This window comes from Schistocerca piceifrons, chromosome 8, assembly GCF_021461385.2.
Source record: "Schistocerca piceifrons isolate TAMUIC-IGC-003096 chromosome 8, iqSchPice1.1, whole genome shotgun sequence".
NCBI classification, from domain to species: domain Eukaryota; kingdom Metazoa; phylum Arthropoda; class Insecta; order Orthoptera; family Acrididae; genus Schistocerca; species Schistocerca piceifrons.
Genome location: NC_060145.1, coordinates 274,224,145 through 274,250,576, shown reverse-complemented (window position 1 = coordinate 274,250,576; position 26,432 = coordinate 274,224,145). Strand labels below are relative to the sequence as shown.

The window sequence follows — 26,432 nt, the reverse complement described above, 5'->3', positions numbered from 1 at the left end:
TCAGCGAGAAAATGGTGACTGTGTCCCGTTTTTTTTCTGCTCCTCCTCTCACCTCCATGCGATTTGACAAATGAAAGAAAAATTTCTTGACATCAGTAAGATTTCGAGTCTGATTGCTCAAGTAAGGCCGTTTTCGTGTACATAGCAGGTGTGCCCTCAACTCCTGAGTTCTTCCTTAAAATATATTTGTGTTGATGAATAGTAGACGATGCACAAACACGATGGGGTGTGTGGGAGAGCACGTCCGCTGCCATTTCAGTCGAGCGATAGCTGCCTGAAGGATCCTTCCAATCCAAAGAGGTCGGTCATTGTCTTGGGCTTGCCGGGCCTCTTCGATTCGTCCACGCCGAACTGTGCGTCTTCTTTGAAGAAGCTGCTGTAGCTCTCCACCTTAGCCTTCCAGGCCTCTGGAATGAAGCAGAGTCGTCACATAGTGGGTAGTAAACCTGAGACACGACACCAAAACATTGTTGTTGCCTAGTAATATCACTAGCACAAAAAAAAAACGTGCCAAATATTGTCACAACAAGGAGAGATAACTCTGAAATGAGACCTTAATAATACGTGGACGAACAAGCTGGACTTAAAAAGAAAAACAAATATTTCACAATGGTCATCAGAGTAACTAAGAAGGAAACGGGAAAGACATAAGTGAAAAAATGGCTGTTATGGGTCCTGTCACAAATAACTCCTATTTTACTTTATTTTATTACACATCATTATATCAACGTAAAGTTTGCAGCTTTAGCCGGTGCAGTTTTGGGCAAGGAGCGGCATGTACTGGGTGATTGTAATTAAACTGCAGCTACTCAAAGAAGTTCATTGTGCACTGTAATTATCGTATGACTGCGAAACTTGGTAGATATTCTAATGCGTTAACGTAAGTACAATTTACGTTGGGAAAAAATTAGTTCCACTTTTGACCACCAAGTACAAACTTGGCGCTGCGAATGCAAGAAAGCGTATAGAAATGTATCCATATGTGTTTGATTAGAACTGGGACGTGCGCAGAAAAGGACAAACAAATGAGAGAGGCGTACCGTTGATTTCACTTTTTAACTGCCACTTACGTAATTTGTTCAATATGAGCACCGGAGACGTTGATGATATGCTGCGTCCAAAAAACGAAGTGATCAGTAGTTGGAGGTCATTAGAGACCGAGCACAAGGTCGGATTAGGGAAGGATGGGGAAGGAAGTCGGCCGTGCCCTTTCAGGGGAACCATCCCGGCATTTGCCTGAAGCGATTTAGGGAAATCGCGGAAAACCTAAACCAGGATGGCCGGAAGCGGATTTGAACCGTTTTCCTCCCGTATGCGAGTCCAGTGTGCTAACGACTGCGCCACCACGCTAGGTGATCGGTAGTTGCTCGCAGTAGCTGCGGTGGAGTACAAGCAGCGTGTTCATGTATACTGGCCTTCAGGTCAGGTAGACATCAAACGTGCCGCTGGTAAATGCGTTCTTTTAGGTATCCCCAGAGCCAGAAATCTCATGGATTCAGATCAGTTGATGTTGCACGCCATGCATTTGGAAAATCTCTGGAGATAAGACCTTCGTGAAATGTTGCATTAACCAGTTCTCTCCCTGGGTAAGCGACATGAGGCGCTTCCCCATCTTGCATGAAAACAGTGGTTCCCACACAGCTGTGCTCTTCCAAAGCAGGCATAACGTGCTGTACAAGGAATTATTGATAATGTGCAAACGTTAAGGTACACCTCACAGCTGCTCTGGGTGTATTCCCTTGAAAGAAGAACGGACCGAGGATAAAGGGGCTTGTGAATTCACATAACACAGCCAAATAAGGCGAGTGCAATGGCTCTTGGCGCACAACACGTAGTTTAACAGAACCACAAATTCGGTAGTTCTGTATATTCACTGCACCCTGTAGAGTAAAATGTGGCTCCTCAGTTCATAGAATACCCAGCCACATGTTATGAGCTTCGATCCATGCCAGAAACCGAAGGGTTAATTTTAAACTTTGCTGCGGATTGTGTGGTTTCATTTGCCGCACTGTCTGGAACTTATGCAGGTACCAGTGTCAAATAGACTGCAACACTTTCTGTACTCTTTGACCATGGAATGAACAATTCTCGCCGACCATTGTGGCCGAGCGGTTCTAGGCGCTTCAGTCCGGAACCGCGCTGCTGCTACGGTCGCAGGTTCTAGTCCTGCCTCGGGCATGGATATGTATGATGTCCTTAGGTCAGTTAGGTTTAGGTAGTTGTAAGTCTAGGGGACTGATGACCTCAGATGTTAAGTCCCATAGTGCTCAGAGCCATTTTCATTTGAACAGTTCTCATGGTAGTTAGCAACCTCGTAGATCTTATGCAGGTACAAAACTTTTCGTAGTGTTGACCACGCAATGGACAGCTCTCACGGCAGCAACCGAGATCTCGCAAATAACCTCCACTTGTATAGGACGCTTTCCTCTTCCAGCTGCCACAGCAAGCTTACCTGTATTTCTGAATTTCATTATCATCTCCTTTAAACCATTTAATGACATCGGGCCTCTCCAGTTCCACTAACAGCGCACGGTCCCTCTTCTCGATAACCACACTGTTCACTCGCGTTATAGCTTGTGAAATGACAGTTGGATGTCGTACAGTGTACAGTGACAAATTCGCTGCTCATACCCACAACCTAAATTAATTTTTTTCAGCTTAAGTTGGTTCAGCATTAACATATTAGCATATGTACCAAGTTTCGCTGTCATACGGTAGTTATAGACCACACAAGACCTCTGTGAGTAACTGCTCTTTATAAACACCCAGTGTAAAAGGGTTTACTCAGATGGCGAATGTCAGATGTATTAGGTGTGTACTACAAAGTATTTATCGAGGCGGATAAACACTGAAACTCATGAGCGAGAAACGATGTGAGCGTCATGTTAACGAGTCAATTACAGTTATCTCTTTTGTTTATTACGCTATTACGTAACATAAACACTGTATTTCGTAGTTAACGTAGGCATACTAACCTTTTGTAGTATTAAGTAATTTCATTGAGTTATTCTTAAATTAAAGCTACATCTTTCCCCTTCGCAGACACCCTTCTCCTCGAAAAGGCAAATTTAAAGCTGCCCCTCAAACACTCAGTATTACTGACACAATAATATTGTGTCAGTATTTTGCACGGAAGTGACAGGCCAAGAACGAAACAACAATACTGCGCAATATTTACTTCCGGGAAGCATCAGTTAGTACTCATCCTTCATCTACATCTACATCGATAGTCTTCAAAGCACTGTGAAGTGCACAGCGGAGGATACGCCCCATTGTGCCAGTCACAAGGATTTTTTCTCGCTTCCTTTAAGTACGGAGCGCGGTAAGATCGATTATTTAAATGCCTCCGTGCAGGCTGTAATTAATCTAATGTTTCCCTAGTGAGCCATACGGGCGTAATGTGTGGGGAGTTTTAGTACATTCCTAGTCATAATTTACAGCTTGTCCTTGAAACTTTGTAAGTATGCTTTCTTGGGATAGTTTATGTCTGTCTAACTTCAGGAGTCTCCCAAATCAGTTCCTTCAGCATCTCTGTGACACCCTCCCAGGGTCTACATCTACATCTACATCTACAATGATACTCCGCAAGCCACCCAACGGTGTGTGGCGGAGGGCACTTTACGTGCCACTGTCATTACCTCCCTTTCCTGTTCCAGTCGCGTATGGTTCGCGGGAAGAACGCCTGTCTGAAAGCCTCCGTGCGCGCTCTAATCTCTCTAATTTTACATTCGTGATCTCCTCGGGAGGTATAAGTAGGGGGAAGCAATATATTCGATACCTCATCCAGAAACGCACCCTCTCGAAACCTGGCGAGCAAGCTACACCGCGATGCAGAGCGCCTCTCTTGCAGAGTCTGCCACTTGAGTTTATTAAACATCTCCGTAACGCTATCACGGTTACCAAATAACCCTGTGACGAAACGCGCCGCTCTTCTTTGGATCTTCTCTATCTCCTCCGTCAACCCGACCTGGTACGGATCCCACACTGATGAGCAATACTCAAGTATAGGTCGAACGAGTGTTTTGTAAGTCACCTCCTTTGTTGATGGACTACATTTTCTAAGCACTCTCCCAATGAATCTCAACCTGGTACCCGCCTTACCAACAATTAATTTTATATGATCATTCCACTTCAAATCGTTCCGCACGCATACTCCCAGATATTTTACAGAAGTAACTGCTACCAGTGTTTGTTCCGCTATCATATAATCATACAATAAAGGAGCCTTCTTTCAATGTATTCGCAATACATTACATTTGTCTATGTTAAGGGTCAGTTGCCACTCCCTGCACCAAGTGCCTATCCGCTGCAGATCTTCCTGCATTTCGCTACAATTTTCTAATGCTGCAACTTCTCTGTATACTACAGCATCATCCGCGAAAAGCCGCATGGAACTTCCGACACTATCTACTAGGTCATTTATATATATTGTGAAAAGCAATGGTCCCATAACACTCCCCTGTGGCACGCCAGAGGTTACTTTAACGTCTGTAGACGTCTCTCCATTGATAACAACATGCTGTGTTCTGTTTGCTAAAAACTCTTCAATCCAGCCACACAGCTGGTCTGATATTCCGTAGGCTCTTACTTTGTTTATCAGGCGACAGTGCGGAACTGTATCGAACGCCTTCCGGAAGTCAAGAAAAATAGCATCTACCTGGGAGCCTGTATCTAATATTTTCTGGGTCTCATGAACAAATAAAGCGAGTTGGGTCTCACACGATCGCTGTTTCCGGAATCCATGTTGATTCCTACATAGTAGATTCTGGGTTTCCAGAAATGACATGATACGCGAGCCAAAAACATGTTCTAAAATTCTACAACAGATCGACGTCAGAGATATAGGTCTATAGTTTTGCGCATCTGCTCGATGACCCTTCTTGAAGACTGGGACTATCTGTGCTATTTTCCAATCATTTGGAACCCTCCGTTCCTCTAGAGACTTGCGGTACACGGCTGTTAGAAGGGGGGCAAGTTCTTTCGCGTACTCTGTGTAGAATCGAATTGGTATCCCGTCAGGTCCAGTGGACTTTCCTCTATTGAGTGATTCCAGTTGCTTTTCTATTCCTTGGACACTTATTTCGATGTCAGCCATTTTTTCGTTTGTGCGAGGATTTAGAGAAGGAACTGCAGTGCGGTCTTCCTCTGTGAAACAGCTTTGGAAAAAGGTGTTTAGTATTTCAGCTTTACGCGTGTCATCCTCTGTTTCAATGCCATCATCATCCCGTAGTGTCTGGATATGCTGTTTCGAGCCACTTACTGATTTAACGTAAGACCAGAACTTCCTAGGATTTTCTGTCAAGTCGGTACATAGAATTTTACTTTCGAATTCAATGAACGCTTCGCGCATAGCCCTCCTTACGCTAACTTTGACATCGATTAGCTTCTGTTTGTCTGAGAGGTTTTGGCTGCGTTTAAACTTGGAGTGGAGCTCTCTTTGCTTTCGCAGTAGTTTCCTAACTTTGTTGTTGTACCACGGTGGGTTTTTCCCGTCCCTCACAGTTTTACTCGGCACGTACCTGTCTAAAACGCATTTTACGATTGCCTTGAACTTTTTCCATAAACACTCAACATTATCAGTGTCGGAACAGAAATTTTCGTTTTGATCTGTTAGGTAGTCTGAAATCTGCCTTCTATTACTCTTGCTAAACAGATAAACCTTCCTCCCTTTTTTTATATTCCTATTAACTTCCATATTCAGGGATGCTGCAACGGCCTTATGATCATTGATTCCCTGTTCTGTACATACAGAGTCGAAAAGTTCGGGTCTGTTTGTTATCAGTAGGTCCAAGATGTTATCTCCACGAGTCGGTTCTCTGTTTAATTGCTCGAGGTAATTTTCGGATAGTGCACTCAGTATAATGTCACTCGATGCTCTGTCCCTACCAGCCGTCCTAAACATCTGAGTGTCCCAGTCTATATCTGGTAAATTGAAATCTCCACCTACGACTATAACATGCTGAGAAAATTTATGTGAAATGTATTCCAAATTTTCTCTCAGTTGTTCTGCCACTAATGCTGCCGAGTCGGGAGGTCGGTAAAAGGAGCCAATTATTAACCTAGTTCGGTTGTTTAGTGTAACCTCCACCCATAATAATTCACAGGAACTATCCACTTCTACTTCACTACAGGATAAACTACTACTAACAGCGACGAACACTCCACCACCGGTTGCATGCAATCTATCCTTTCTAAACACCGTCTGTACCTTTGTAAAAATTTCGGCAGAATTTATCTCTGGCTTAAGCCAGCTTCCTGTACCTATAACGATTTCAGCTTCGGTGCTTTCTATCAGCGCTTGAAGTTCCGGTACTTTACCAACGCAGCTTCGACAGTTGACAATTACAATACCGATTGCTGCTTGGTCCCCGCATGTCCTGACTTTGCCCCGCACCCGTTGAGGCTGTTGCCCTTTCTGTACTTGCCCAAGGCCATCTAACCTAAAAAACCGCCCAGCCCACGCCACACAACCCCTGCTACCCGTGTAGCCGCTTGTTGCGTGTAGTGGACTCCTGACCTATCCAGCGGAACCCGAAACCCCACCACCCTATGGCGCAAGTCGAGGAATCTGCAGCCCACACGGTCGCAGAACCGTCTCAGCCTCTGATTCAGACCATCCACTCGGCTCTATACCAAAGGTCCGCAGTCAGTCCTGTCGACGATGCTCCAGATGGTGAGCTCTGCTTTCATCCCGCTAGCGAGACTGGCAGTCTTCACCAAATCAGATAGCCGCCGGAAGCCAGAGAGGATTTCCTCCGATCCATAGCGACACACATCATTGGTGCCGACATGAGCGACCACCTGCAGATGGGTGCACCCTGTACCCTTCATGGCATCCGGAAGGACCCTTTCCACATCTGGAATGACTCCCCCCGGTATGCACACGGAGTGCACATTGGTTTTCTTCCCCTCTCTTGCTGCCATTTCCCTAAGGGGCCCCATTACGCGCCTGACGTTGGAGCTCCCAACTACCAGTAAGCCCACCCTCTGCAACTCACACAAACCTGCGACCATTCGCTTTAACCTTCTCTGCATAAGTTGAACATCCCCCGTTATTCTCGTTTAGCATGGGTCGCACATATTTGGGCAATATTCTAGGAAAGGTTCCATGAGTGGCTTGTGAGCAATCGCCTTTGTAGACTGGTTGCGTTTCCCTAGTATTCTACTAATAAACCCAAGTCTGACACCTGCTTTGGCTTTATGTGATCATTCCAGTTCAAAATGGTTCAAATGGCTCTGAGCGCTATGGGACTTAACTTCTCAGGTCATCAATCCCCTAGCACTTAGAACTACTTAAAACTAACTAGCCTAAGGACATCACACACATCCATGCCCAAGGCAGGATTCGAACCTGCTACCGTAGCGGTCGCGCGGTTCCAGACTGTAGCGCCTAGAACAGCTTGGCCACTCCGGCCAGCCATTCCATTTCATGTCCTATAAAGTGTTACTACCAGGTACATGCATGAGTTTACTGGTTGCAACTGTGAATTAGTGATACTATTAGGATAATTACAGCCCACACTGGACCTCAGTGAGTAGCTGCACTTTAATTATAAGCACCAGGTATCAAGATAACTTGCTACGTTGTCCCTACCAAATACTATCGCACTTTTGATAATACTCATAGATGTGGAACTGAGCGAAATGCATTTCGGAAATCGATAAACACTGATTCTACCTCGCTGCCTTGATCCAAGGCTTTCACTGTGTCATGTGAGAAACGCGTGAGTTGAGTTTTGTATGGTCACTGCTTTCGGAATCTATGTTGGTTGGCATGGAGGAGGTCACTCTGTTGGAGATAACTCATTACGTTTGAGCTCAGAATGTGTTCTAAGGTTCTATGACAAATAGATGGAAAATGATAATTAAATGGACACCCTAGCTGCAAACAGGCGTTGATGTACTTCATTGGGGACATGTTGAAAATGTGTGCCCCGACAGAGACTCGACCCCGGGATCTCCTGCTTACATGGCAGACGCTCTATCCATCTGAGCCACCGCGGGCACAGAGGATGGTGTGTCTCCAGGGACGTATCCCCTGCACGCTCCCCGTGAGATCCACATTCCCAACATGTCCACACCACTACATTCATAGTGCGCCTAATAGATGTTTGCCCATAATACTCATTACTCGTGGCAGATTAATCTACCAAGTCCCGTACGAGTTCGGGCATAGCGTGTGCGTTCGCACAAGAAGGTCAATGGCCGGGAAGCCAACATGTCCCCAATGAAGTACATCAACGGCTGTTTGCAGCTAGGGTGTCCATTTAATTATCATTTCATTTCTAGCAAAGCTGCATGGTCATCCACGGTAACTGTTCTTTCGGGAACAGATACTATCGTCATATATAGATATCAAGGACAATGGACGGTAGTTTTGTGGAACATGACGACTACCCTTCATGTAGACGGATGTAACTTGTACTTTGTTCCAACTTCTGGGCCAGGCTTTTTGTTCGAAGGATCTCCGATAGATTATGGATAAAATTTAGAAAGCCGCAAATTCACTACAGAATCTGATGGGGATTCCATCTGGCCCTGGCCGGCCGGAGTGGCCGTGCGGTTCTAGGCACTACAGTCTGGAGCCGAGCGACCGCTACGGTCGCAGGTTCGAATCCTGCCTCGGGCATGGATGTGTGTGATGTCCTTAGGTTAGTTAGGTTTAATTAGTCCTAAGTTCTGGGCGACTGATGACCTCAGAAGTTAAGCCGCATAGTGCTCAGAGCCAGAGCCATCTGGCCCTGGTGCTTCAGTTTTAATGATTTCAGTTGTTTTTCAATGCCATTACAACTAACACTAATTTTACTCACCTTTTCTGGGGTAAGAGGATTAAATTGGGGTATATCGCATTGGTTTTCCTTTGTAAAGGAAGCATGTCTGCTTTTGCTTTGCTACCCTGAATTTCAGTGTTTGTCTCATGCACAATTGCTTGGATGCTATCTTTGGTGCCATTAACGGCCTTTGCATATGACCAGAATTTCTTTAGGTTTTGTAAAAGATAGTTTCATAGAGTACAAGTCGGTAGTAAACTATCTGGACCATTCATATTTTGCGATAGAGTTGCTTGTGTTTTGTAAAAGATCATTTCATAATGTACATGTCGGCGCTGGACGACCTGGAACTGGCATACGTTGCGCTAAAGTTGCTAGCTTCGCAGAACACAAGCAGAAATTATGCGGAACTGATGAAACAAGTCTGAAAAGCATCCAGTGAACATTTCAGTGCACGAACATAGATTCTTAATCCACAAGAACAACTAATTACAAATTTAGAAAGAGAACTTTGTAACTCATCATGTAAGTGCGCTGTTTTCAATGAATTTCGTTGCTGTAATATTTGTTTTGCAAATGAAATAAAACAATTATGCGGAATAAAAACTTACTGATCTTATGTCTGCGCTGTGACAACTGATGCAAAAATAAATAAATAAATAAAAGTGTATGCTCACTGGACAACTGACCGGACCTTATTAGCCAGTTTTGACAACTGCAACAAATAATTTAAACATTACTGCTTACTGCTATGACTCCATGATCTACAGTTTATTTTATTATTTTGGACTACGAGGTACCTGGCGTTTCCTGATAAATCAGGAATTTTATTTCTCACGCACCATAAGCTGGTTTCACTCACATAATCCAAACCAATTCCTTCTCTTTTGTCATTTACTTTTGGCAATTCTTTACGGAAAATCATTCGGAGCGAACTGAATTTCTCACAGTCTCGGCAGAAACTGCGCGGTACCACCCACATCACTTTCACGATACAATATAACGCACAATGCATTGAGCGAGCATTAATATTTTTGAATCACTGCAGTCTTCACTAATAAGGGCATCTTAATACACTGTCCAGTCACATTGGACCACCGCCTACGTTCGACGTCAACGTGGAATGACCACTCACAGGTGGCAGGAGGTAGCAGTAGCAGTGGAGAGTATATAAAGCCTGTCGAAGGGACGTGCAAGACACTGCAGTCGTTGTCAGAATGCGGTAACGAAGCAACTTATCTGACGTCCATAAGAGCATTATCATTGGCTTTCGGCCTGAGGGTGGGAGCATTTCTGAAACGGAAAATTCTGTAAACTGTTCATGAGCCGCTGTGCTTAAAGTGTACGAGGTGCATTCAAGTTCTAAGGCCTCCGATTTTTTTTCTAATTAACTACTCACCCGAAATCGATGAAACTGGCGTTGATTCTCGATGTAATCGCCCGTCAGACGTACACATTTTTCACAACGCTGACGCCATGATTCCATGGCAGCGGCGAAGGCTTCTTTAGGAGTCTGTTTTGACCACTGGAAAATCACTGCGGCAATAGCAGCACGGCTGGTGAATGTGTGGCCACGGAGAGTGTCTTTCATTGTTGGAAAAAGCCAAACGTCACTAGGAGCCAGGTCAGGTGAGTAGGGAGCATGAGGAATCACTTCAAAGTTGTTATCACGAAGAAACTGTTGCGTAACGTTAGCTCGATGTGCGGGTGCGTTGTCTTGGTGAAACAGCACACGCTCAGCGCAGCCCTTCCCAGACGTTTTTGTTGCAGTGCAGGAAGGAATTTGTTTTTCACAACATTTTCGGAGGATGCACCTATTACTGTAGTGCTCTTTGGAACGCAATGGGTAAGGATTACGCCCTCGCTGTCCCAGAACATGGACACCATCATTTTTTCAGCACTGGCGGTTACCCGAAATTTTTTTGGTGGCGGTGAATCTGTGTGCTTCCATTGAGCTGACTGGCGCTTTGTTTCTGGATTGAAAAATGGCATCCACGTCTCATCCATTGTCACAGCCGACGAAAAGAAAGTCCCATTCATGCTGTCATTGCGCGTCAACATTGCTTGGCAACATGCCACACGGGCAGCCATGTGGTCGTCCGTCAGCATTCGTGGCACCCACCTGGATGACACTTTTCGCATTTTCAGGTCGTCATGCAGGATTGTGTGCACAGAACCAACAGAAATGCCAACTCGGGAGGCGAGCTGTTCAACAGTCATTCGGCGATCCCCCAAAACAATTCTCCCCACTTTCTCGCCGACCGCGGTGGTCTCGCGGTTCTCGGCGCTCAGTCCGGAACCGCGCGACTGCTACGATCGCAGGTTCGAATCCTGCCTCGGGCATGGGTGAGTGTGATGTCCTTAGGTTACTTAGGTTTAAGCAGTTCTAAGTTCTAGGGGACTGATGACCACAGATGTTAAGTCCCATAGTGCTCAGAGCCATTTGAACCATTTGAACCAACTTTCTCGATCATGTCGTCAGACCGACTTGTGCGAGCCCGGGGTTGTTTCGGTTTGTTGTCACACGATGTTCTGCCTTCATTAAACTGTCGCACCCACGAACGCACTTTCGACACATCCATAACTCCATCACCACATGTCTCCTTCAACTGTCGATGAATTTCAATTGGTTTCACACCACGCAAATTCAGAAAACGAATGATTGCACGCTGTTCAAGTAAGGAAAAGTCGCCATTTTAAGTATTTAAAACAGTTCTCATTCTCGCCACTGGCGGTAAAATTCCATTTGCCGTACGGTGCTGCCATCTCTGGGACGTATTGACAATGAACGCAGCCTCATTTTAAAACAAATCGCATGTTTCTATCTCTTTCCAGTCCGGAGAAAAAAAATCGGAGGCCTTAGAACTTGAATGCACCTCGTACTGCCCATTGCAAAACGGCGCTATCGAAAAGTGGCGCCGAGGCAACTGGTGGTGCACCACGGGCCGTAGATGACAGGGCTGAACATTATCTGCAGAGATGTGTATGGGCGAATACACGTGCAGCCATTGAGTAACTGAATACACCTATTAAAAAAGCAGATAAAAATTCATTTGCGCCTTCCTGAGAGACAACCTCCACTCATTTCAAATTAACAATGTAAGTGTAGACCAGGTGTGGCTTAAATTCAAAGAAATAGTATCATAAGCAATTGAGAGATTTATACCAAATAAATTAACAAACGGCGGAGCTGATCCTCCTTGGTACACAAAACGGGTTAGAACACTGCTGCAGAAACAACGAAACAAACATGCAAAATTTAAACAGACGCAAAATCCCCAAGATTGACGATCTTTTATAGAAGCTCAAAACTTAGCGCGGACTTCAATGCGAGATGCTTATAACTGTTTCCACAACGAAACTTCGTCTCGAAACCTGGCACAAAATCCAAAGACATTCTGGTAGTATGTGAAGTATGTTAGCGGCAAGAAATAATCAATGCCTTCTCTGCGGGATGGCAATGGAGATACTAACGAAGACAGTGCTGCCAAAGCAGAGTTACTAAACACAGCCTTCCGAAATGCCTTCACAAAAGAAAACGAAGTAAATATTCCAGAATTCGAATCGAGAACAGCTGCCAACACGAGTAACGTGGAAGTAAATATCCTCGGAGTAGTGAAGCAACTTAAATCACTTAATAAAAGCAAGTCTTCTGGTCCAGACTGTATACCAAATAGGTTCCTTTCGGAGTATGCTGATGCGTTAGCTCCATTCTTAACAATCATATACAACCGTTCGCTCGACGAAAGATCCGTACCCAAAGACTGGAAAGCTGCACAGGTCACACCAATATTCAAGAAAGGTAATGGGTGTAATCCACTAATTACAGGCCCATATCATTAAAGTCGATATGCACCAGGATTTTGGAACATGTATTATGTTCAAACATTATGAATTACCTCGAAGAAAACGGTCTATTGACACACAGTCGACATGGGTTTAGAAAACATCGTTCCTGTGAAACACAACTAGCTCTTTATTCGCATGAAGTGTTGAGTGCTATTGACAAGGGTTTTCAGATAGATTCCCTATTTCTAGATTTCCGGAAGGCTTTTGACACTGTACCACTCAAGCGGCTTGTAATCAAATTGAGTGCTTATGGAATATCGTCTCAGATATGTGACTGATTTCGTGTCAGAAATGTCACAGTTCGTAGTAATTGACGTAAAGTCATCGAGTAAAACAGAAGTGATTTCTTGCGTTCCCCAAGGTGTGTTATAGGCCATTTGCTGTTCCTTATCTATATATACGATTTGGGAGACAATCTGAGCAGCCGTCTTCGGTTGTTTGCAGATGACGCTGTCGTTTATCGACTAATAATGTCATCAGAAGATCAAAACAAACCATAAAAAGATTTAGAAAAGATATCTGAATGTTGCGAAAAGTGGCAGTTGACCCTAAATAACGAAAAGTGTGAAGTCATGAGTGCTAAAAGGAACTCATTAAACTTCGGTTACACGATAAATTAGTCTAATCTAAAAGCCGTAAATTCAACTAAATACCTAGGTATTACAATTACGAACAACTTAAATTGGAAGAAGCACATAGAAAATGTTATGGGGAAGGTTAACCAAAGACTGCGTTTTATTGGCAGGACACTTAGAAAATGTATCAGAGCTACTAAGGAGACTGCCTACACTACGCTTGTCCGTCCTCTTTTAGAATACTGCTGCGCGGTGTGGGATCCTCACCAGGTAGGACTGACGGAGTACATCGAAAAAGTTCAAAGAAAGGCAGCACGTTTTGTATTATTGCGAAATAAGGGAGAGAGTGTCACAGAAATGATACAGGATTTGGACTGGACATCATTAAAAGAATGGCGTTTTTCGCTGCGACGGAATCTTCTCACGAAATTCTAGTCACCAACTTTCTCCTCCGAATGCGAAAATATTTTGTTGACACCGACCTACAAAGGGAGGAACGATCACCACGATAAAGTAAGGGAAATCAGAGCTCGTACGGAAAAATATACGTGTTCGTTCTTTCCGCGCGCTATACGTGATTGGAATAATAGAGAATTGTGAAGGTGGTTCCATGAACCCTCTGCCAGGCACTTTGCACTGTGATTTGCAGAGTATCCACGTAGATGTAGGTGTAGACCGCCCAGATGAAGCAGGGGGCTTGAAACATCGTGTTCTCAAAGACGACAGTCTCCTGGTTCATGCACCCATGCTGACGACCCTTATCAGCGACGAAGGCTGGAATATGCACGACAATACCGCAGCTATATGCCCACTGAGTGGCAACAGGCGACCTTTTCAAATGAACCACGTTTTATACTCCGTCGGGCAGATGGCCACTGGCTTATACGGCGTGAAACGCCTGAAAGCAAATACCCTGCAATCGGGAGAGAGCGTTATGAGCTATGGAATTGTTTCGTTGCGTTCCCTGGGTGATCTCGTCATTTTGGAAGGCACAATTGACCAACACAAGCATGCATCTATCCCTGAGCGGCCATATCCACTGCTATATGACGTTTGTTTTTCCTCAGCACAATGTCACCTACCAGGAGGTCAATGCAACGTGTCATACAGTTCGCGGCGCACGTGCGTGGTTCGAAGATCACAGGGAAGAATTTACCGTACTACCTGACCAACAAAGTCCCCAGATAAAACCCAATCGAGAAACTTTAGCACCACCTCGATCGAGCTATATGCGCCATGGATCCTCAATCGAAAAACGTAGGGCAGCTCTGGCCACAGTATCCGAATCGGCATGGATCTACATACCTGTCGGTACTTTCTTGAACCTCTATGATTCTCTTGCTGCACGTCTCGCGGCAGTCTGCCCTGCGTAATGTGGTTATTCAGATTTTTGACAGGTGATGACACTGATGTATCTGGACAATGTATAATGCAAAGGAGAAGTGGGTAGTAGAAAGGGTCCACTGTCTGTCTCTCTGATCTTGCAGTACTTAGCAGCACTTTATGAATTTTCCCAAGTGGTGCCAATGTCGATCTGTTTTACAGGCAACTAATTGGATGCATTCAGTGTTGTTAGTTTGTGCATGCATCTGTTATCTTGGCTTGCATCTATACTCTTGAAACCATTGTGAACTGCGTGGGAGTGGGTACTTGACAATGTACAAGATATTAGGGCTTCTTCCAGTGCCATTCGTGTACTGAGCGCGGGCAGAATGATTGTTTAAACGTCTCTGTGCATGCTATAATTAATGTAATCACGTCTACATCTACACTTACCTCTACATGGTTACTCTGCGATTCACACTTAAGTGCCTGGTAGAGGGTTCATCGAACCATTTTCATACTGCTTCTCTACCATTCTACTCTCGAATGGCGCGTGGGAAAAAGGAACACCTAAATCTTTCCGTTCGAGCTCTGATTTCTCTTATTTTATTATGGTGATCATTTCTCCCTACGTAGATGGGTGTCAATAAAATATTTTCGCATTTGGAAGAGAAAGTTGGTGATTGAAATTTCGTAAATAGATCTCGCCGCAAAGAAAATCGCCTTTGTTTCAGTGACTGCTACCCCAACTCGCGTATCGGATCAGTGACACTCTCACCCCTATTGCGCTATAACACGAAACGAGCTGCCCTTCTTTGCACTTTTTCGATGTCCTCCGTCAATCCTACTGGTAAGAATCCCACACCGCGCAGCAGTATTCCAGCAGAGGACGGACAAGTGTAATGTAGGCTGTCTCTCTAGTGGGTTTGTCGCATGTCCTAAGTGTTCTGCCAACAAAACGCAGTCTTTGTTTCGCCTTCCCCACAATATTATCTATGTGGTCTGTCGAATTTAAGTTGCTTCTAATTTCTAGGTATTTAGTCGAATTGACAGCCCTTAGATTCGTGCGATTTATCGTATACCCAAAATTTATCGGATTCCTTTTAGTACCCATGTGGATGACCTCGCACTTTTCTTAGTTTAGTGCGAATTACCACTTTTCGCACCGTACAGAAAATCTCTCTAGATCATTTTGTAATTGGAATGGATGGTCTGATGATTTTACTAGACGGTAAATTACAGCAAACAATCTAATAGGACTGCTCAGATTATCACCTAGATCATTTATGTAAATCAGGAACAGCAGATGGCCTATGACACTACCTTGCGGAACGCCAGATTTCACTTCTGTTCTACTCGATGATTTACCGTCTATCACTAAGAATTGTGATCTCTCTGAGAGGAAATCACGAAACCAGTCACACAACTGAGACGACACTCCATATGCACGCAATGTAATTAATAGACGCTTGTGAGGCACGGTATCAAAAGTCTTCTGGAAATCTAGGAATATGGAATCGATCTGAGATCCCTTGTCGACAGCACTCATTACTTCATGTGTTGCACAAGAACGATATTTTCTGAATCCGTGTTGGTTATGTATCAATAAGTCATTTTCTTCACGGTGTTCGAGTGCAGCATATGCTCCAAAATCCTACTGCAAATTGAGGTCAGTGGTATGGGTCTGTAATTCAATGGTTTACTCCTATATCCTTTCTCGTCAGGACAGTTATGGGAGAAATACTGTGGAGTTGTAGCACAGTCCTCACTTAAATCTAAGTGATCCCCCTCCCTGTTCTACTCGCGAATGGGGCGTGGGACAGAATGATTGTTGGAAATACTCTGCATTAACTCGTCATGAAGATTTCGTGAGATGTATGTGGGAGCAGTAATATGTTGTCCCACTGTCTCGAAATTTCAATAGTAAACTTCTTTGTTCCGCACAACGCCTCTAACGTCTGCCACTGGAGTTTGTTGAGCATCTCTGTAACGCTCTCGCTCCGACTAAAAGATCCCGTGACAAACGCGCCGCTCTCCGTTGGAGCCTCTCTGTCTCTTCTATCAGTCCTACCTGGTGTGCGTCCCACACTGATGAACAGCACTAAAGAAGCAGTCGAACAATCGCCTTGTAAGCCACTTCCTACGTGGATGAATTACATTTCCTTGACCTTCTTCCTATGAATCTGAGTTTGGCAGCTGATTTTCTCACTATTTGTTTTGTGTGGTCATCCCACTTAAGTAGTCCGCTTCGATAGCTGAGTGGTGCCGACACGGTGGCTCAGCGTGTTCAGTCAGAGAGCTGGTTGACCTCTGTAATAAAAAACTGAGTTGAAGGATCAACAAACGAACTTTAACGGATGTCATGTGACGTCCGCAACGACCAAACACAACGATCAACAACGAAAAAAAAAAGTGTTCAGCGTGACGGATTGCCGTCCTACCGGTCCGGGCTCGATTTCCGGCTGGGTCGGAGATTTTCTCTGTTCAGGGACTGGATGTTGTGCTGTCTTCATCATTTCATCCCCATCCGGCGCGCAGGTCTCCCAATGTGGCGTCGACTGTAATAAGACCTGCACCAAGGCGGCCGGACCTGCCCCCCAACGGGCCTCCCGGCCAATGACGCGAAACGCTCATTTCCATTTTCCATTCCACTTAAGGTCGATCTGGATAGTTACTCTTAGATATTTTACGGCAGATACTGTTACCAGCGATTTTTCAAAATAGTGTAGCTGTACAGTAGTGGCTTTCTTTTCCTCTGTACGCGCAATACGTTACATTTATTTACGTTCATGATCAGTTGACAGAGCCTGCATCATTCATCAGTCCTCTGCAGATCATTCTGCAAATCGATACTATCATCTGGCACTGCAGTTTTGTTATAGACAACCGCATAATCTGCGAAAAGCCTTAAAGAGCATCCGATGCTTTCTACTAAATGATTTATATATATATTGTAAACAGTAACGGTCCTATCACACTTCCTTGGTGTACTCCGCAAATTGCCTATAGACGTATTGATATTGTTCCGTTAAGAGCGACCTGTTGAGTTCTGTCTGCAAGGAAGTCGTGTATCCAGCCACAAATATCGTCCGACATTCGGCAAGCTTAATAACCGGCAGTGCCGGACGATATGAACTGCCTTCCTGAAGTCAAGAAACAAGCTCTCGTAACTGATTGCCGTTATTTACAGCGCTATGGATGTGATGGAGGAACAGAGGGAATTGAGTTTTGCAATATCTCTGTTTGCCAATCCATGTTGATTTTTATAGAAGAGATTTTCTTCCCCAAAAACGACATAATTTTGGAACATAAAACAAATATGTTCCATAATTCTACAACCCATTGTCGTCAAAGATATTGGTCTATAATTGTGTGTATCTGCGTTTCGACCGTTCCAGAAAACAGGAGCGGCTTAGCCTTTTTCCAGTCGCTTGCTCCAGCGAACGACGATAAACTGCTACTAGTAGGGGAGAAAGTTCTTTCGCATAACGTTTGTGGAATCTTATAGGTATCTCATCTGCTAATGATGCCTTTTCACTGCTAAGCAACTGAAGTTTCTTTTCTATTCTGAGATCGGTTATCTGCAATATCTGCTATTCCGACGTTCGTACGACTGACTGACTGAAAGGAGGGGCCGTGTTCCTATCTTCTGCGGTGAAACAACTTCGAAAGCCCGAATTCCGTATTTCGGTCTTCTCTCTGTTATCCTCCGTTTCGGTGCCTGTAAGGTCAATGAGTGACAGAGTAGGTGATTTCTAACCGCTGACTGATTTTGTATGAGACCAAAACCTTTTAGGGTTTTTAGTCAGATTGGTTGACAAATTTTTGCTTTCAAAGACATTAAACGCTTATCTCATCCCCCTCCCTTCGCTCATTTTCGCTTCTTTCAGCATTTGTTTGTCTGATAGGTTTTGTCTATTCTTGAACATGTGACGAAGGTCGCTTCGTTTACGTAGCAGCTTTGTAACACGGCTATTAAACCACGAAGCTTCTTTGCACTGAATGTGGGGGCTGATGTCTCCTTACGCACATTTTTACAACAATAACAGCTACTACTGCTAGGATTGTCACAGAAAACTGTCGCTAGTCTGTTACGTATGTACGCTCCTAAAGGTTCTTGTTTTTAAAAACCAATTACTGAAACATACTGTGTTTGCACTAAACTAACACTAATTATTTCCGCGCACCATACTCGTATGAAACCGCAAGAATAATAAGTAATACAAAGGGAAGTACCCTCTATGATGCACTTCACAGTGGTATGCGGAGTAAAGATATAGATGTAGAATTCAAAGGAACAACAAAAATATTAACTAATTCTTGAAACACGACGTCTCAAACGAAAAGAACTGCCTGTAGTACCATATTAGTCTACTGTTGGAATATCTTCTACGGGTATAATTAGTTTCTGGATATTACTGAAAACTTTCAATGACAGCTTTTTTGAGGGAACATCGCGTCAGCGTAGTTTTAGAAAATAAATTACAAATATTTAGAATTAACTTAAATGCACAAACTTAATTTTAAAAAGGAAAGTCTCTACTTATTTAATCTGAAAAAATTAATTTTCTGAGTCAGGTATCGCACAGAAATATGCTTCCAGTAAACGGTGATGCAGTCAGCCAAAGAAGGTGAAATCTCCCAGAGGTTCTGAGCTATGCGATTTCGCCGACAGCGTCCATCATTGTCTAAAAATGCTACCAAGTTTTTTCTGTGAATGCGTTTGATAATTTCCAGAACAGACAGCAGCACGAAGAGAAAGACACTCCTCCGCCTTCTTGCAGGAAAAACTTTAACTAAAAATGCCCTCACTGGATTCAGCAGTCAAAGAATAAGTAGCCACGGCTTGTCTGTGCTTCTGACTCTCTTACTGCAGCACACTGAGATCCCTTTGCCTCCAACAAATGGTAGTTCACGAGGCGCCGCATTTTGAGAACCGCTCGCTGGATTAGCAGTCTTCTATTTTCAGAACTAAGCTTCCAAATTATCTCTGCTATTTGTTGTATGTCACGTTGTGCTGCTCGAGATAAAAGTACTTAGGCTGATAAACACTTTGAACCTCTTGGCGAAAAGCTACCGGATAATGAAATCGACAAAAGGATACCAAGACAAAGCGGGGTAACTTGACCTTAGATACCGGCGATGTGGAACTGATAGTTGTAAGGAATCCCACACGATAACGGGAAGTAAGTGTGTTTCAAGCCACTGAACGAATGCTGAAACAGACAAACAAAGCTGTTAAGATACGGAATCTGTGCAAAGGGTCTGAGAACTGTTCACTCGTCTGGCCGTGTGACCTGACGCCACGAGATGACGGAATGCTGAATCACGGCAGTGAACTTGTCTCGCAGCTATCAAATTTCGGTAGTTCCAGCAACGGAATTTATGAGGAATATCCGGGAAGGGCGTAAGCCACTGTTAGCTCGTTTCTGTCTAAATAGCAGAAGTGTGTGTTAAATAAAATCTTGTGTTGTGTTAATTACAATAGACTCGCGCTGATTATAACCTCTATGAATTGAATTTCTCGGTAAATCGAACTAGTTGTCCAGTTCCTTGAAAGAACCTCAATGAATCGAACAAATTCTGTGTGTTGTGGTACAATCGATAAATCGCAGCGATTATCTTGACAGACCGCCCCAGACTCACTATATTTCGAAGACAGAGGACTGTCTAACACTTGTAATAACTTACTACGTCACGATCGCATAGGCACATAAAATAGTTACTTCGGCTAGCAGTTACTATCTTCAGAGGTGCTTCACACACTAAACAGTTTTTTTTAATCATGTGACGAATTACGTACTTTCATTCAAGTGTTAGATGACTTCATTATGTTTAAAATGACTAACAATATTTATATATGCGTCTATACGATGTATAAATAAATGTTAGGCATCTATGCAATCGTGACGTAAGAAATTATTATACAAACATTTATAAAGATCGCATACTTCAAAGTGGAAATACATTTTTTTTTTAATTCGATAATTCGAACAAATAGTGAAAGCTGCTAACAGTCTATGTTCCATGAGTATAAAATCGTTTTTATGTCTTATGGCTGCATCAGAAAGGCGTGGATGACAACAGAATTGCTCAGTGAGCGGTCATTGAGGTTGAACAAAAAAACGAAAAACTAGAAGCTGAAAATCCTGTTTTCTTCTGGACATTTGCGAAGTTCATAACAACTCTCAACATTTATATAATGTGATTTTATTCCTCATGAGACGACCACATCGAAATTAAAACATTTGACAAACGAATAATTCAAAACAATAAAACTTTGCACCTCAAAAAGTTCTGACGTGTTAGGTAGCACTAAGCCCCAAAATAACAGTATGGCCGTTGCTAGTAAGGCATGGAAAAATGTTACTCTGATGAAGATTTCTAACAGTTTTAAGAAAGGTAGGTTCATCAAGGAGTAACAAAATCAGCTGCAATGCATCTATTACACCAGAAGAAGCAAAGTCGTCACTGGGAACGTTGCGCTGATAGATCCTTAGAATGGAAGTAGACTGGTATATTTTCAGCTTTGGCTAGAATAGAAAATGCGCTTGACCAAACATACTGGAAGTCCCTGTGCTAAAGAAAGACCACTGATTCCTTGCCAAAATAAAACTGAAGTATTTGCGGAAATTTTGTTTTCATCATGTCATGAATAACACAGTTGGTTTAGATGTCTGAAATTTTTGTAATAAGTGAATTTCATAATTTTTTGACTCTTCTCGTGTTTTACAGTCCTTTTTTGACAGCAATTAGAGTTTAATTTTTCAATAACGTTTTTCCTTAAAGTAAAACTGCTCTCCAGCATTCTTTAGTAGAGTTTTAAATTCTTTGTCGTGTCCGCATTGCACGTTACGACACACGCAGCCACAGTTTGTTTCTGACGAACAAAGAAAAATTTTGTAGTGAGTAGATTATACTTTACTGCTGCATTTGATGATTTCTGTTTGCTTTCGGGAACTTCAGTACACCAGAAACAAAATAGCATGCTGAGCAAGAGGTAAGTTACTTTTATTTCAGGGCAGATCTGACTTTCCATTCTTGTAAGCAAACAGTACGTGGCCAGAATTTTTAATTGTTGTGCTAAGTAAGCAGATTCATTTAGAGTGAACATTGAAGATAATCACAACAGTTATTTTCTTCTGAGTTGAGGAGTATTTTTATTTTCTTATATTTCAAGTCAGATATTCCACTTCATGTTACGTAGCTTTCATGACGTGCTTCAGTATTGAGTTTGTAACATAGTTTTCCCTGAATACACGACTAATTTCTTTTGGGATTTAATTAGATTCATTGCCATTGTTTAAAATTCAGCGTTTCACTAAGATTAAAGTTTTTTTCACAACATTGTTCACAAGCGTAATACAGGACCAACCAACAGTCATTATTGCTCAGCAGGTACGTACAACCGGAGAAAGTTTTTGAAAAAGAATATTCAGCATTTCATGCACAGATAAATTACATAAAAAGCTTACAAATTAATTGACTCCCTGCGACATTCTGTCATCCCGCAATGTTGGTCGGAGTAGCCCGAAGAACTCCCGTCCCACGCGTAGGCTGCCGATAACACCACAACACAAACGGCCTCGTCTCGAGTGGGGTCATGATCAAGAAATATGGACTAGATATTAATGACGTCGCGTTGTGTTTAGCGATAAACCCCAGTTCAGTACTGTCTTGGATGACCATCGTCCCTGAGTATGGAAAAATGCAGGGGGCCCATTCTTCCAATGTTTTGGAGCGGCATAGTACTCATACTCGTGGAGTGATGGCGTTGGGAGCCATCGGGTATGACATTAGGCCAAGAATGGTAGTGGTTCAGCGAACTCTGTTGGCACACGGTACGTCTCGGACATACTGCATCCTCATCTGTTACGTTTCATGCGACAGTACATTGGTACTATTTTTCAACAGGACAATGCACGTCTACACACGGCACACGTCTCTGCGAACTGGCTGCATTATATTGTGTTGGGGTGCTCCCGTTGCCAGCAAGGTTCGCAGATCTCTCCCCATTAGAACATGTGTGGTGCCATTTGGACGTCAACTCCGTCCCACTACCAGTATCCAGGATACAAGAGGCAGCTTACATCAGGAGGGGGTGCAACGGATATATGACATGCTTCCCAACGGAATCAGTGGACGCACCCAGTTAAGAGGGCTGCAACGTCATACTGATAAGTGGCGCAAACTGCAAAGTTCATCATAAATTTAATTCCATATTATTGCAATAACTGAAATAACACCACATATTCACAAACTGCGGAGTTTCAATCCTTTACCTCCTCCGCTTCTGGGTACTTCAATTTTTTTGGCAGGCAATGTCTATAAAAATTAATTAAATAGAAAACGAAATCAACTTCCTTTTGTTCTCTTTTGTAGCCGTTACTTTTTACTTATCCTTGTAAAAGATGCGAATGTTACTGAAACTACTGTGAATTTTGTAATTTTATTTTTGTAGGAGATACCTTTATTTCGGCTTTTCATGATTCCATCCAACTCTATCAGCCAAACTTCATTTAAATCGAGCTGTTAACTATTCGAACAGTTTTTGAAGTCCCTTGATCTTCGAATTATCGAGAGCTGACTGTATTTGGAAAATAAGTAGCCACATTCTAATTGTATCTTGAGGTTTGGAGTGGAAATGTCGTCTTTCACGGTTAACTTACTTTGGATGTCCTCTTTAATTTTGGTTTCCAAAACTATATGTATTAGGAGAAGTATTGCTACCCAGTTGTAATTATCTGGTTTCGTCTTTTGCTCTCGACTCAACCATCGCGTTCAGATGCCTTAAATGAAAAGATCATCATCTAGTTCATTGGTCTCACTGTTAGTTTTGCTCTTTCCTTCAGTAGTTAACTTCCTCCTTGTTGATGAAGTTGATTCAAAATGGTTAAAATGGTTCTGAGCACTATGGGACTTAAAATCTAAGGTCATCAGTCCCCTAGAACTTAGAACTACTTAAACATCACAAGCATCCATGCCCCAGGCAGGATTCGAACCTGCGACCGTAGCGGTCGCCCGGTTCCGGACTGAAGTGGCTAGAACCGCTCATCCACAGCTGCCGGTGACGAAGTTGAATTGAATGTGTAGCCCTCACATCTATGTTCTTCAGTGCGCTAACACCGGGTGACTCAATACTTTTTTTTTCAAGGGCTATTTGGCAGACGTCCTGTTATAGTTGAAATCAAAGCTTTGTCAGTATCTATGTGTTGCAGACAAAGCTGCAATTTATACATACATACTGATCTCTTCTGTAGTTTAGTACATGGCTTGCAGGTCGTCGGTTGTGTCACATCAGTTCTAAAGCTAGCTTGTTTCTTAGCATCTAGTCCAATGATCGTTCTATACGTGTGGTAATAATTTTAGTGAATATTGCGAACGTAACGGGGAGGAGGCTGATAGGTCAATAGTTTCAGTATGTCTCGTCTGTCTCCTAACTTGTGAAACAGGGCAACTGCAATTTTTGTAGTATTAGTGAATTGTCTTCTGCTGCAGACTTCGCGTAAATAATTTTGGACGTTCAATTTAAACTACATCCCCTCTAAATTTTACTATTTCTGTTAGAGCGCTGTATTTTACAGCGTGTCTCTCCCGAGAGCCGTCAGTCGCATTTTCTCTGGATTTTCGGCATATACAGGGTGCGGCAGCGTTCGTAGTAGGATATTAAAAACACACCATCAGGCAGTAACTGTAATTTATTTATTACATTTTACGTCAATTAATAGTTAAAGGTATGCCATTTGATAATGTGTAAGTCATTGTCCATTGCGAGGGTTAATTTTTGAATATGACTCCTGTCAAATGATGCTCCCTTTGCACAACACATTCACCTAGGTGGCGTTGGAAGCTTTCCATAACTCGGCGTAACGTATTCACTGGGACATTGTCGACGGCAGTTCTGATGCGATCCTGCAACTCAGGAATGGTGGTACAACGTGTTCGGAACACTTCTTACTTCAGGCAGCCCCAAAGGAAAAAGCCTGCACATGAAAGGTCAGGTGAGCGAGTCAGCCAGGAAATGTCACCAAAACGGGAAATTACTCTGCCGGGAAATGTCTCTCGCAAGAAATCCATGCAAATTCTGGCTGTATGCGAGGTACCTCCGTCTTGTTGAAACCATATTTGTTCCACATCCACATCGACCACACTTAATTGGAGAACAACGAAGTTTTACAGCATCTTTAGGTAGCGTTCACTGGTGACAGTTACAGCCACACCGATGTCATCCTCAAAGAAGTAGGGCCAATAATCCCAAAGGAAACAACTCCACACCACACTGTGACACGAGAACTGCGCAAGGGCTTGACGTGCAGTTCATGCGGGTTTACATCACTCCAATAACGTATATTCTGTTTATTCACTGAACCATATAACTCGATATGATCTTCATCTGGCATCAGAATTGTGTGCAACATTTGTGGATTTTGGCGAAGGAGATCACGCATGGTTAAGCAGACTGTTTCACGTGAAACCCAATCACGAGGCGTAATTTCCTGAAAATCGGCAGCTTATATGGGTGAAAATAGAAATCTTCGTGCAATATTCTCCTGAATGAGCGATCGAGCGTATGCAGAGTTTGCGCATGACAACGAGCAGACCTTTTAGGCTACGAAATAGTGCAGCACGAACATTTTCCACGGCTTCTGGTGTCCGCACAGTTCTTTCACCTCTTCCCGGTTTGCCACTGCAAACAGAACCTGTTGTTCGAAATGCACGTACCCACCTCACAATGGTCCGTCCATCTGGAACTTTCCCATGACGTCTCAAGTTGAAACGTTGGCGAAATAGACTCTGGGTAGCAACAACAGAGTCGTTATTCTTGAAATAACTTTCAACAACAAAGGCACGAAGCTGTGCACTCCACCGCTCCATATCACTGTCACACTCGAGATGGCAGCTCATTAGTACACGAATGCGGCACGAGCTGGCGCGCATTCCTGCAGTACGTCATTGTACTACCCAAGTCAAATTACGCTATAAAGGCTGCCGTACCCTGTATTTGCATTTTAGTTTCTGCAGTGTGTATCTGGAGTCAGCTCAGACAGATACTGTCACCACGTATTTCATGCGACGTCCAGTGTCGACGGGAAGAGCCGGTTTGTTTCCCGTTAGAATCAAAATTAATTTTAAAACGTTATTTTACGTGTCCTTTCGATAGAGCGACCCCATATTGGTCTAGTGCGACATTTGTTAACAGGGACAGTAAAACACGAAGTATAACCATTACTCCAGCAGCGCGATCTGATAGTGCCCTGGGTGTTGCTGACCACGGCTGCCATGCAGCAGCGCTGCCAAATCGCTGTTGGAGAAATTGATGTACTTCGTGTTTTACTGTCCCTCTTAAATAAATATCGCACGTGACCAATGTCGGACCGCTCTGTCGAAAGGGCCCGTAAAATTCCGTTTTAAATATAATTTTCTTTGTAATGGGAAACAAAGCGAAGCTCTTACATGGACACTGGGCGTCGATGGAATACGTGATGAGCAGTATTAGTCTGGGTTGACTCCATTTAAGTACTGCAAAAACGAAACTGCAAATATCTCTTGAGAAGCGCCGGACAAAATGCGCCTGACGACTGTTAGGACAAACACCCGGTATATTACACAATCCACAATCGATTAGGTTAGTATATGTTCAATGCCTTTTATCTTAATCATCTCTGAGAAATACATCATTTTTCTTCAGCCAGTTACAGTAACGTTGCATATCAGTCATTACGAGCCGGCCGCTGTGGTCAAGCGGTTCTAGACACTTCATTCCGGAACCAAGTGGCTGCTACAGTCGCAGGTTCGAATCCTGCCTCGGGCATGGATGTGTGTGATGTCCTTATGTTAGTTAGGTTTAAGTAATTCAAAGTCTAGGGAACTGATGACCTCCGATGTTAAGCCCCATAGTGCTTAGAGCCATTTG

At 43.4% G+C, this 26,432-nt stretch overlaps 1 protein-coding gene across 1 annotated transcript in view; it reads right to left on the bottom strand.

The window, feature by feature from the left end:
• Positions 1-255: 255 nt before the first annotated feature.
• The window catches only part of LOC124712270 (alpha-tocopherol transfer protein-like), an 80,578-nt gene continuing 54,401 nt past the window's right edge, over positions 256-26,432 (bottom strand). Inside the window, exon 7 of the mRNA XM_047242565.1 lies at positions 256-407. Within this exon, the coding sequence (XP_047098521.1) occupies positions 256-407 (152 nt within the window). The remainder of the gene's footprint in view (positions 408-26,432) is intronic.